The sequence below is a fragment of the Argentina silus genome (genome assembly GCF_951799395.1).
Source record: "Argentina silus genome assembly, chromosome: 3".
In the NCBI taxonomy this organism is placed as follows: Eukaryota; Metazoa; Chordata; class Actinopteri; order Argentiniformes; family Argentinidae; genus Argentina; species Argentina silus.
The window spans coordinates 26,178,206-26,189,328 of record NC_139657.1 but is presented as its reverse complement, the minus strand read 5'-3'; the positions used below and the strand labels follow the sequence as shown (position 1 = coordinate 26,189,328).

General features: G+C 42.1%; 1 protein-coding gene across 4 annotated transcripts; it reads left to right on the top strand.

The window, feature by feature from the left end:
• Positions 1-254: 254 nt before the first annotated feature.
• Positions 255-9,111, top strand: adpgk (ADP-dependent glucokinase). 4 transcript variants are annotated; one of them, XM_083666626.1, is made up of 8 exons: positions 255-306; positions 3,117-3,351; positions 3,685-3,910; positions 4,970-5,032; positions 5,127-5,247; positions 5,817-6,013; positions 6,264-6,362; positions 6,754-9,111. In XM_083666626.1, exons 2-8 carry the CDS (start codon positions 3,131-3,133, stop codon positions 7,315-7,317), a joined length of 1,491 nt encoding a protein of 496 aa, XP_083522752.1. In that variant the 5' UTR covers positions 255-306; positions 3,117-3,130; the 3' UTR covers positions 7,318-9,111. The 4 variants fall into 4 exon arrangements, with proteins under 4 accessions (XP_083522752.1, XP_083522753.1, XP_083522754.1 ...); XM_083666627.1 differs by lacking the exon at positions 255-306 and adding an exon at positions 1,655-1,791 and having other exon boundaries at positions 3,120-3,351; XM_083666628.1 differs by lacking the exon at positions 255-306 and adding an exon at positions 1,655-1,791 and having other exon boundaries at positions 6,757-9,111.
• Positions 9,112-11,123: the final 2,012 nt, after the last annotated feature.

Below are 11,123 nucleotides of genomic sequence, written 5' to 3'. Positions count from 1 at the left end.
GAGCCTGGTCAATCGTGGGGGCAAAAGCATATATACAACAGTGTCATTGGCATATACATGCAGGTTACAATTATTTACAGATAAACCAATATTGTTAATGTAAATAATGCAGTGTCAAACATTATCTGCTGTGTTTCTGCATGCGTGCACGATTCAAAGAGGCAGCCACCAGTAACAGAAAGGCGAAAATCGGTGAGTCCACTCCCCTAGAACACCTCTGGCAGTACAACATGTTCATATGTAAACCAAGTGTCGGGTAAGGCAGTCCATTTTTTAATGCACTTTTTCCAGACTAAAACAGCGTTCGTAAGTAAAATGTTTCTTTCATGTTTCGTTCCCTGATGCGACCGACTAAACATTACAACCATTAAGAAGCTTTTAGGACGCTTGAATATTACATACTGGAGCTTTTAAAGCAATGAGAAAACATACAATTTTCTCAGTAATAAAAGTGAAAGTGACACTGATCTGGAAGGCAGTAGTAGGACGGCTGGCATGGCTTTATCATGTCATTGACTATCCATGCAGGGTTTATTGGAATATCTGCAAAATATTTTTGGTTGGATCATGTCCTGAGCTTGTAATGTGAGCGGTATTGGAGCGGGAGAGAATCTCGACGCTCCGCGCACATGCTCTGGTGTCAGTCAAGCCTGACAATATGTGTGATATAAATGTACAACAAAAAAGTTAGGTGTTAGTAACAGGCGAAGAGCTCTAATGAACTACATTTCCCTTGAGGCTGTGTCGCTCCGGTGTTGAATCTCCGCATGCACTCCACGCTTGTTCATCATGACCCATCTCCAACATGCGTAATCGTCGCCAAAATATTAAGTTGTAATACAGCTCCATACATCTAGCCGTAAAAGAGTGAAGGCCCAGGACACAGACTTCTCTCTTTCTCCCATTTATTCAGGATAGACTGATAACAGTGGATATGTTGAACGACAGGTGTGAAACAGTGACGACTAGCGACTCAACACTCATAAAATTACAAATATAGCTCAACAGTTGCCGGTTTTGATCACACAATTAATTTGTTATATTTATAATAACAACATTTTATTGTTATTTTAGACCTCACTCACATTATTTTGTGTTTTTAAAAGTATCACATCAGGTTCAGTGATGACATCTCCTGTGTGCCAGTGTTTGGTCTTGGAATATGTACAGTAGTTCATATAGTGTTTGTACACAGTCTTGTACCCTTAACATTTTTATGATATAATCTTGGTTGCTTTCGTGTAAGGTTGATATGTCATTAATAACATCAGGGAAGTTTCGAACAGTCAAATCTTTGTATTTAAGTGAAATCATTGATGGTACAAAGCCTCGATGGAGCATCTCCTGTATAAATTCTTACTTCTGGTACTTCTGGGGGGGGGGGGGGGTGTACAGTTCACATATGGACACTCCAAAAGTGATGAGTGTCTCCAGTTATGTTTACATTCTGCAGTTTATGACAAACATATTGTCTTCTTATTTACTGTTCATTTGATTGTGTACAGTAACAGTGCACACCTTAGCCACAGAAACTTGACACCACCACCACATCATTCTGCGCATGAGCGCAGTAAGCTTGCGCCGCCATGACACTTCCTACAATCGTGATCGGGGGATGACTTAGAAAATCAGTTCCTAGATGTCTTGATAAATTCTGTCTTTGGTTTAGACGTGGCGCCGGGAACTGAAACATCACTGCCAACATAAGGGTCTGAAGTTGGATGATCAGAACTGATTAACGACTACCCAGCGATTTAGAATCAGCGCATATCCAGGTGGATAGCTAGCGAGGTAATTAATCACAATTTCAAATAAATCGAACGAACCTAGTTTGTGGCTAGCTATCATGCCGTTGAATACTGTTCTTAGCTAGCTACTAAGCTAGCTAGTTACCTAACCATCTTGCTTATTTCTAATCTTTGATTTAGGGCTGTCAGAGGGAGGTAGCGCATATGAATGAGACAGTCTATGTTAGCTAATACATGCAAGATATACGAAGCGTATACCGGTAGGTTAGAGGCAACTTTGGCTAACGTGATGGACTCGTTTGCCAGCTACTTTATGCATTAGTTTATTTTATGCTTGTGTGAGCTGTACAGCAGTAATAACGTTACCTAATTTAGCTAGGTAGCTAAGCTATATGTTTTCAGCCTGGAGAGTTGAATTTCGATGTAGCTGGCCAACTACCTGCTAACGTTACATAAGGCATTTTAAGTCAGCGGAAATTAAATGAATCGACCTGCTCAGAGTAGCTACTAGCCAGAGGGAAACATTTAACTAGGTAGAGTAAAACAGCCTAGCTGTATTACACAGCATCCAGTATTACTGGATAGCTAGCTAACATGCTGACTACTGAGGTCAGAGTAAAGACTGACCCAACAACGTTGGCTAGAGCTATCTATCTATCTATCTATCTAACTATCTATCTAACTATCTATCTATCCATCTATCTATCTATCTATCTAACTAGGAACAGTTTCATATGGGATATTCGTCTCTTCAAATCTCAATAGCTCAGCATGGTGGAATAAACGTGTACGATGACCACTTATTTAAAAAAAAAAAGAAAAATATTATGTTTAAACTTTAATAGCACTTTAGCGATACGATACAAAAAAAACAACACGACTTCCATGAATTTATAGGCATATGTGTTATTTGTCTTTGTTTTAAAATTCAATAGTATTTCAACCACACGATGGAATGATGTAAATCAACCTCATTAACACCAGAGACACACCGGAAAGGTTGAACAGCCTTTACATAAGAAAAAAAGAAGACTTTATATGATTTATTTTCCCAGGCATGATTGTCTGAGACGTCATCAGACGACATCAGTTAGGCCCGGGGTTCCGACCCAGCATCTCTGACCCTGCTACATAGCTTTAAAACAATACATTTTGGGTTATTTCATTCTGATTCAGACACTCTGACTAGAGACTAAGAGAAACCAAGTGGGATTGGCTCCTGTCACCCAGACCACTCACAGACATAAAGTTTGTTTTACATAGTTGGTTTATTTTTTAGATATCTTATATCTCTCGAGTGCATGCACACGTCTTTGCATTGGTCAGTTCATAACTTATGTACTGGCATTCTGTTGTCTTGTGTCGCAGAAGTCTTTGGAAACATGTGGAGGAAGGCTGCGGCAGCTGCAATACTGGCCATAATCGTTGGGTACTTCTACCACATCAACCCTGAGCTTCCAGAACACGTTCTTCAGTACCTGTCCCTGCCTCGTCCCTCTCCTCTTGATGAGCCTAGCACCCCCACCTTTGAGCAGGTGATCTCCACGGCCTGGGAGGCCATCATCACTATCCCGGCTCGTCAGTGGGGCAGAGTGGCAGTCGGGTGAGTTTCAGAGATCATTTCGGTGTTAGAGAACCACACCTGGAACATTACTTGAGGTGTCTAAAAGACCGCTTTTGTGTAAGCTTTCATAAATGCCAACACATCATGTCACGGTCGCACTACAGATACAAACTGACCTGAGCTGTACTGGGCTGGCCTGGTTACACATCCACCATGGTTGCAGAAACAGTGCTGGAAAGGGCGGTGTGAATGGAAAATATCTGACCCAGCGGAATGTAGTTTGGGTTGGTCCTGTACGTTTGTAGGACTTGGGCTTCAAGTCAACTTTTACTGTGTATTGTGTGTGACTTTGTGGCCTGTCCTTCCCCTTAGGGTAAATGCGTGTGTGGACGTGGTGGTATCGGGGGTAGGCCTGCTGCAGGCTTTGGCTGTGGACCCTGGGTTGGGCTATGATCATGAAGTGTTGCACTCTAAAGAGGACCTGAAGGAAGCCTTTATCCACTACATGGAGAAGGGAGCAGCGGCAGAGCGTTTCTTCAGCGACAAGGCGGTCTTCCAGAGGATAGCGCGAGCTGCCGCGGAGTACCCTGGTGCTCAGGTGAGTTAACTCATTTAATGACAAGGGTGACTTTATTCACCAAAAATGCATACATTATAATGCAATCCTTTTGTAGCCCATCAAAGTATTGTTGCTAGACAAATACCACATAAAACACTTGGCACTCTAGGTGGTGAGTGTTCTGGAATTCTTTGGCAGTTAGTGAGTTAAAGCAGTGGTTCTCACCCCTTATGTTGTATGTTATTTAGGAGTGAGACGTCCAAATTGGGGATTTGATGTCTGGGCACAATTTTTGATTTTGGAGTGTGCCTTCAAAACAGTGGTGTAACATATCCATATACACTGATCTGACGTGACAGGATTATTCATTAGAATTGATACAACTTTATTAATCCTTGAGGGGTTATGAAGATGGCCTTGTCGGAGCACAAGAGAGTATGATGTCACTAGTCTCCATTTTGCCCTTTTCGTCCCATGACTGCCACTAGCCCGCTATGATGGCTTGTGATAGCCTTATTGTGTGCTGTCACAGGGTGAGATAGAATTTAAAAGGAGGCTTTTCCCCTCAGGTGTAGTTGCTTAAAAAAAAAAAAAACTTGGTTTAGTGGAAGTGATTACTTTCTTTTATTTTCTGTTAGATCTATGGGAAGATTGAATAAGAGAAGTTGAACAGGTTCTGTCAGTTTATAGTCTCTTGCTCATTGTACAGCTTTCATTAATGATTTTTTAATTCTGGCATCTCTGGTAATTGACTTCACCCCCTGAAGAGGAGCCAGTCTTCATTTTAAATAAAGGTTGCATCCAGGGAGGATTGAGTGTCTGTGTCAAATTTAATTCAGCATGATCCACAGTAATTAATTAGTTTCAATTCTGGGCTACACCTTGGTGCAATACGCTGGTAAAATAGAATGCCATTCGCTGTTTTGGAGACACACAAACCAGCATTTAGTGCTATAAAACTGATATGAAAATTGATACTGTATTTGGCTGCCAAATCTGCTCCTCACTAATGATAATGGTAGAAACTCACAAAACGACTATGACACCTTTTTATATCAATTATATGCGAATGCCCTCTAACTTCACTTTTGCTTTTAGCTTTATGTTGGAGGAAACGCTGCTCTCATTGGCCAGAAACTTGCCACCTATCCTCAGCTGATGGTAAGTTGCACGCTCTTAAATGAAATGTATGACAATATGCACAACATTTCACGTCTTCCTTTCTGGAACTTGACCATTGAGGCTTTTGTCATAGGTTCTACTGTGTGGCCCTGTTGGACCTAAACTGCATGAGATGCTGGATGAGCAGATAGTTGTCCCTCCTGAATCCCTACAGGAGACAGATGAGTATCACCTCATTCTGGAGTACAAAGCAGGTAAGAAGCTGCTTTGCAGCTCCCAGCCAGCCATGGAGGTGTGTCTCAGCTAGGATGCATGTTAGTAAACACAAGTGATCGATGTGTGCTAGAGCAGTGCTTATGGATGTAAACAAACCAGGCAGTAGCTAGTTCAGGAACGGTAAGCTCACTCCTCCCCAAAGCTCTTCGATTTTGAGGTAAAAAATCGGTGAAGTGTTCATTTAACTGTGTGATAATGGTTTGTGAAGAATACTTTTTTAACAATTAAATACCATTTGGAAATGGAAAAGGAGCCTCCCGATCAGCCAATACAGCCTATGCAGACTTTTGTAGTAGTAGTAACCATGCTAACAGGCGGATCACCTGAATACAACATGTAAAGTAGCTTAGCACTGCCTCTCGTACCTTACTGCATAAATGAACTATTATAACACAAATATGTGAACCGATCCGTTCGCAAATCCCGAACTGTAAGTTGAAAGGGGTTTATCAAATGGTGTGGAAAGGGACTGACAGATGACCAACCTAAAGTGGCAGATTCACCAGTGCAATCCATCCTCAGTGTCTTCCTGTTGCTCTCCATCTAGGTGAGCAGTGGGGTCCGACGCAGGCACCTCAGGCCAATCGCTTCATCTTCTCCCATGACGTGTCCAATGGGGGGATGAGTGCGCTAGAGACATTAGTGGCCAGCCTGGACCAGTTCCAGCCAGACCTAGTGGTCCTGTCGGGTCTGCACATGATGGAGGGCCAGGGGAGGCAGATGTGGGAGGAGAGGCTCAAAGAGGTCCATTACCAAGGCCAAACAGAACACCGTACATTCAGGGTTCTAGACACACCATGCCAACATGCTAACCCTAAACTAAAATTTGTTTTTTTTTACAAATTTACAAATTTGTTTTAATGTTTTAACTTTCAAGTCACACATGTGTGCCCGAAATTGATGCATAGCACTCTTACTTATCACTATTAAGACTTGCCAGCAGAGACTAAACAAATATGTGCAACTAACAACTGGTTTGTTTAACTTTTTTCAGGCAGTGGTGGCCATCTCTGACATCCGCAACGAGGTCCCCATTCACCTGGAGCTGGCCAGCATGACTGACAAAGACTACATGAACAGCATTATGCAAGAGGTATAAGTGTATGTCCAAAAGAAGACAAAAATATGTCTGGCATAATCTAAAAATAAAAATATGTCTGGCATAATCTAAAAATATATCTGTCATTAGTAGAATACACTTGTATGGTTTTGTATTATTCAATGATGAACAAGTTTGATATTCTGCCAGGCTCAAATTCAGAGTGAGATTTTTTTGGTTTTGTATTATCACATAGCAGATAAACGTCTATCTGCTATGTGATAATGGAGAGAGAGATTCTGACATGCACGTGCTACTTTGTGTGCTTGCTCCTGCCGGCTTAAGGTATTTCTATGGTAGTGGAATGGAGAGTCTCTGACCCTGTCTTGTGTTTGTATAATATAGGCATCATCAGCATCATTCCAGTTTTGCTGTGTTCTGTTAGCAGGTCATGCCCATTGTCAACTCCATTGGTCTGAATGAGCAGGAGCTGCTGTTCCTCTCCCAGGCCGGCGCGGGGCCTCACAGGGAGTTGGATTCCTGGGACGGCATGCCAGACGTGGGCCGTGTCAGCGACATCCTCCTCTGGGTCCTGGAGCAGCATGGACGAAGTGACCCCGAGGCAGAGGCTGACCTCACCAGGATCCACTTCCACACCCTGGCCTACCACGTCCTGGCCACGGTGGACGGTCACTGGGCCAACCAGGCAGCGGCGGTGGCGGCAGGGGCGCGCGTGGCCAGCACTCAGGCCTGTGGCCTCCAAACCGTCGACCCCAGCAAAGTAGCCCTCAGAGTTCCACTGGAGTTCCACAGCTCCCACCAGGAGCCCAACGAGAGGCTGTCTCTTAACCCAGCTGAGCCAGTCACGGTGTGGCACCGTGGCAACGTGACCTTCCATCTCACACCTGTGCTGGTGTGTAAGCAGCCACTCCGGACAGTAGGGCTTGGGGATGCCATCTCGGCAGAGGGACTTCTATACTCAGAAATCAGGCCACAGCAGCCATTGTGAACTCCTATGTTGCAGTCCATGGGCTCCATTTTGTTTGAGCAAATGGTGCTGAACTGAGCAAAAACATACCTAATACAGCATGATTGTTATTGTACCTTGTCTTTAACAATGTTTTTGAGAAAACAGTGATCATTCAATCTGTTTTAGTGAAGTTTAAAAATGCCGTGCACATCACGCACGCTAGTTGCAATATTCAAAACTCCAACTGGATTATGTCTCATCACGTCTATTAGAAATATTACCGTTAATATGGCTGACTTTGCTCACTTTTTGGCATGTTTTTGCTCAGGTAAATTGGAGCCCTATCTCTTAATTGAAGGTGGTGTGTGCCATATACCCACCTACCCCACCAGTGATGTCTTGATCTGTACAGTGACTTTTTCTGAGGTTAAAAAGCCAGATTCTTGGTCACTCTTCACTCTATTATGCACTAGGCACAGGTTTTAAGCCATTTCCATGAACTCCAACAAATTGTTCTGGATTACGTCTGATTTAGGTGCGAAAATGCAATGTAAATATTTGTGTGTAAAAAAAGGCTGCTTGTCAGTTTGGAAAAATGTGAACAAATGGAACATAGTTGAAAAGAATATATTATCCCCACAATTATGAAATCTTTCCTTGCACAACATTGGGGAATAGAATAGTTGATTTAGAACCAACAATATGATCTGAGTCATAAACAGACTGTTTGTCAATCAACATCTGATCTACTGACAATCAAATCATAATCGAATGGGAAATAGAATTTAAAGATATACGTAATATGATGTTACCATGGGAAGTGGAGTGACTTTAGAAATGTTTCAGCTTTGCCAAAGCAAGATGTTTCTCTTGGTAGCGATTCCACGAGCTCAGCAATCAACGTGATAGCTACGTGACGAAAAGGCTGACGAGTGAATTGTCTTGCTTCAGGCTAGATATCGTGAGTCTACCTTTTAAAGCTATGGTTCTTTGATTAGTTATGAGACAAACACCATCCACTCTCCATGTTTTGCTATAAAGCTTAGGGAAGGGGCGAGACCAATGCAGGGTTCTCCCCAAAGAATGGAAGAGGGGCGCTGCGCCCCCATGTAAACATTTCAGAGCCAATTAAACAGATATTAAGACATATTTGATCACCAATGACACTGGTCGTTGTTAAAAGCGAAAGTGAAAGCGTATTTTTAGCGCATTTTGACGTGAATAAACGAGAGTGGTTTTGATAATGCAATCCAGCGCCACCTTGTTCAAACATCCTGGGGAGAACCATGAAATGTAACCACTCAAATTCATATATGGAGCTATCGATGCAAGAATGACAGTTCATGATATCAACGTGATAGTTTACACATGATTTCTTAACGGACATTGTTTACAAACAATAGAGTAAAACGACCTTATATTTTAGGTTTTGATGGGGTGAGACGTTTACTATGCTCATGAGCCAGTTATTAGTTATATTCTTTGGGAATGAATAGGTACTGTCATTAATAGCTAATGTCATTAATTCTACTACAATTGAACAGTAGGAAATTAATTATATAATTGTAATATTACAGATTGTCTATTTAAAGCCACAATCTGGGATTAGATTTTCAGCAGAACGCCAGCCCGCCACTTGTCTTGGTATACATCTGAGGGCTGGGGAAATGTAACCCCTTTCAAATGAATATGCAGCACTCCAGATGCAATTAAGGACTAACAGTAACAGTCCATGACATGAGAGTTGAACATATTTTATAGCTATACATTGTTTGTTTATGTTCTTGTGTTTGTAAATAATGGAGTAATAAAACCTTATATTTTGGGTTATGATGGGGTAAGACAGTTGTGCTCAGCTTATTATGCATTTAGAAGTTATATTCTTCAAGAATGAATGGGTGTAAACATGTACACAGTATGACTAAAACTATGTTGCTTGGTTGGATAGTTGAATTTCCACAAGCTGTCCAGCTTGAACAGTATGGATGTAAATAGCTTGTCTCAACCACACACTTGTAGAGCTTGGGGTACTTGAAAACTAGTTTGTGGTTCTACAAGGAATACAGAAAAGGAGATAATATTATAGTTGAGTAATACATACAATATGCAAGGATAAAGACCTATACATAGTTAAACATAGATGCAATACTGTCTTAAATGGCATACGATGTGCCTATACTCACCACGTACACCACAATGATTACCACATTCGCTGGACTAACGATAATGCAGCAGATTAAGGAGGAATAACAATAGCGGGACTGAGCTCTGTTACAGTACATGCTAATAATAACTGCTATCAATCGGCTTCAGCGTGATTGTTATTACACGTGGCCAGTGCAGGGTGAAATTTGAATTAATTTTTATTCCCAATTTTTCCTTAGTCAAATTTATGAAAATAGTCACTAATCATGTCTATGCAACAACATAATCTCACGAAGAACAGTCTTTGAACCACCTGGCGGGCCCTTTAAGGCAGGACTAAGGATCTACCACTAGAGGGAGGAAGTTCTCTTTCAATCTGTCCCTTGCTTCCGTAGAGATCCAACGTGACAAGAAGGTCTAGAGGAAGCATTGCCAACAGCTGAGCCTCCGCCTAAATAATATTGGCTCTCCAAGGTGGCTCTGGGGAATGGAACTGCCCTGGCAGTTCATGTATGACACTGTCAACATGTTGTCAGAGCCTTTGTTTTTCATGGCCTCCAGGCAGACCTAGGGCCTTCTCAGCGTGGTCTTGACTGGAACAGGGGAAGCAGCAAGTCACGGCCGTCTGGTTAGGGGATGTAGGGGCTGCAGGAGGGCCACTTCCTGAGGGCAGGTGCCATTATGGACGTCTGGTTCTCAGCGGGGGACTGTTGTGAGCACAAGGTGCCAACCAGGGTGTCTTCCACACAAATCTGCCATCAGGGAGGAGAAGTCTTTGGGAATGTCCACCAAAGCCAAAATTGGCCACCACCATATGTATACTACTATGTACTATGTACTATGTATGCATGAGGTGTTAACACTACTGCTATAGGGAATGTACAGGTATATCGCTTTGTTGAATGCACATGATTCTTCCAAAACCTGTTTGCAAATGAGTAGTATATTGATAAAAGTGTCAGTTCAGGATTATTATGTTATACCTCATTTTCCATTTACTTCGAGTGTTGTAGGCTCACCTAGACACTTTTGTTGGTCAAAGTCACATTCTTGAGTATCTACTGCTGTGCTTGGCCATATGCATAAGCCATAGTGGAGGTGGACGGGGCTCCAAACACCGCTCTCAGTTTGACTACTTATAAACATCCCCACCACAAATTCTACAGCCATAGTATGTCTTTGTGGCCTATACATGCATGTCGATATGAAAACACTTTTTTCCACTATTACAAGCATAAAAGTATTTAATTAGAACTGAGAACCCTTCCTGACTTTTTATATAGTTGCCGAGCACCTACAATAATAATACGGAACTACAACATTGTCCAATATGGCCGCAAAGAAAGTGCTTGACTTTAGGGTAAGGATAACTCATGAGAAATCTTGGAAATCACGTCATGTCCCATGGCCATATTGGCCAATGTTGTAGTTCTGTATTATTATTGCAGGCGCTCGGCAACCGAAAAAGTTGATTTTATATAGTTTTTACACAAAGACATACTATGGCTGTAGAATTTGTGGTGGGGATGTTTATAAGTAGTCAAACTGAATGCGGTGTTTGGAGCCCCGTCCACCTCCACTATGGCTTATGCTTATGGCCAAGCCCAGCAGTAGATACTCAAGAATGTGACTTTGACCAAAAAAAGTGTCTGGATGAGCTTACAACACTCCAAGTAAGTGGAAAATGCCCTTTAATGGTT

Excerpts from the sequence above, each read along its gene's own strand:
- adpgk (XM_083666626.1), top strand. The coding sequence starts at position 3,131 with ATGTGGAGGAAGGCTGCGGCAGCTGCAATACTGGCCATAATCGTTGGG. Across the intron at positions 3,352-3,684 it reads TGGGGCAGAGTGGCAGTCGG|GGTAAATGCGTGTGTGGACG; the intron begins GTGAGTTTCAGA and ends CCTTCCCCTTAG. Across the intron at positions 6,363-6,753 it reads TGAACAGCATTATGCAAGAG|CAGGTCATGCCCATTGTCAA; the intron begins GTATAAGTGTAT and ends GTGTTCTGTTAG.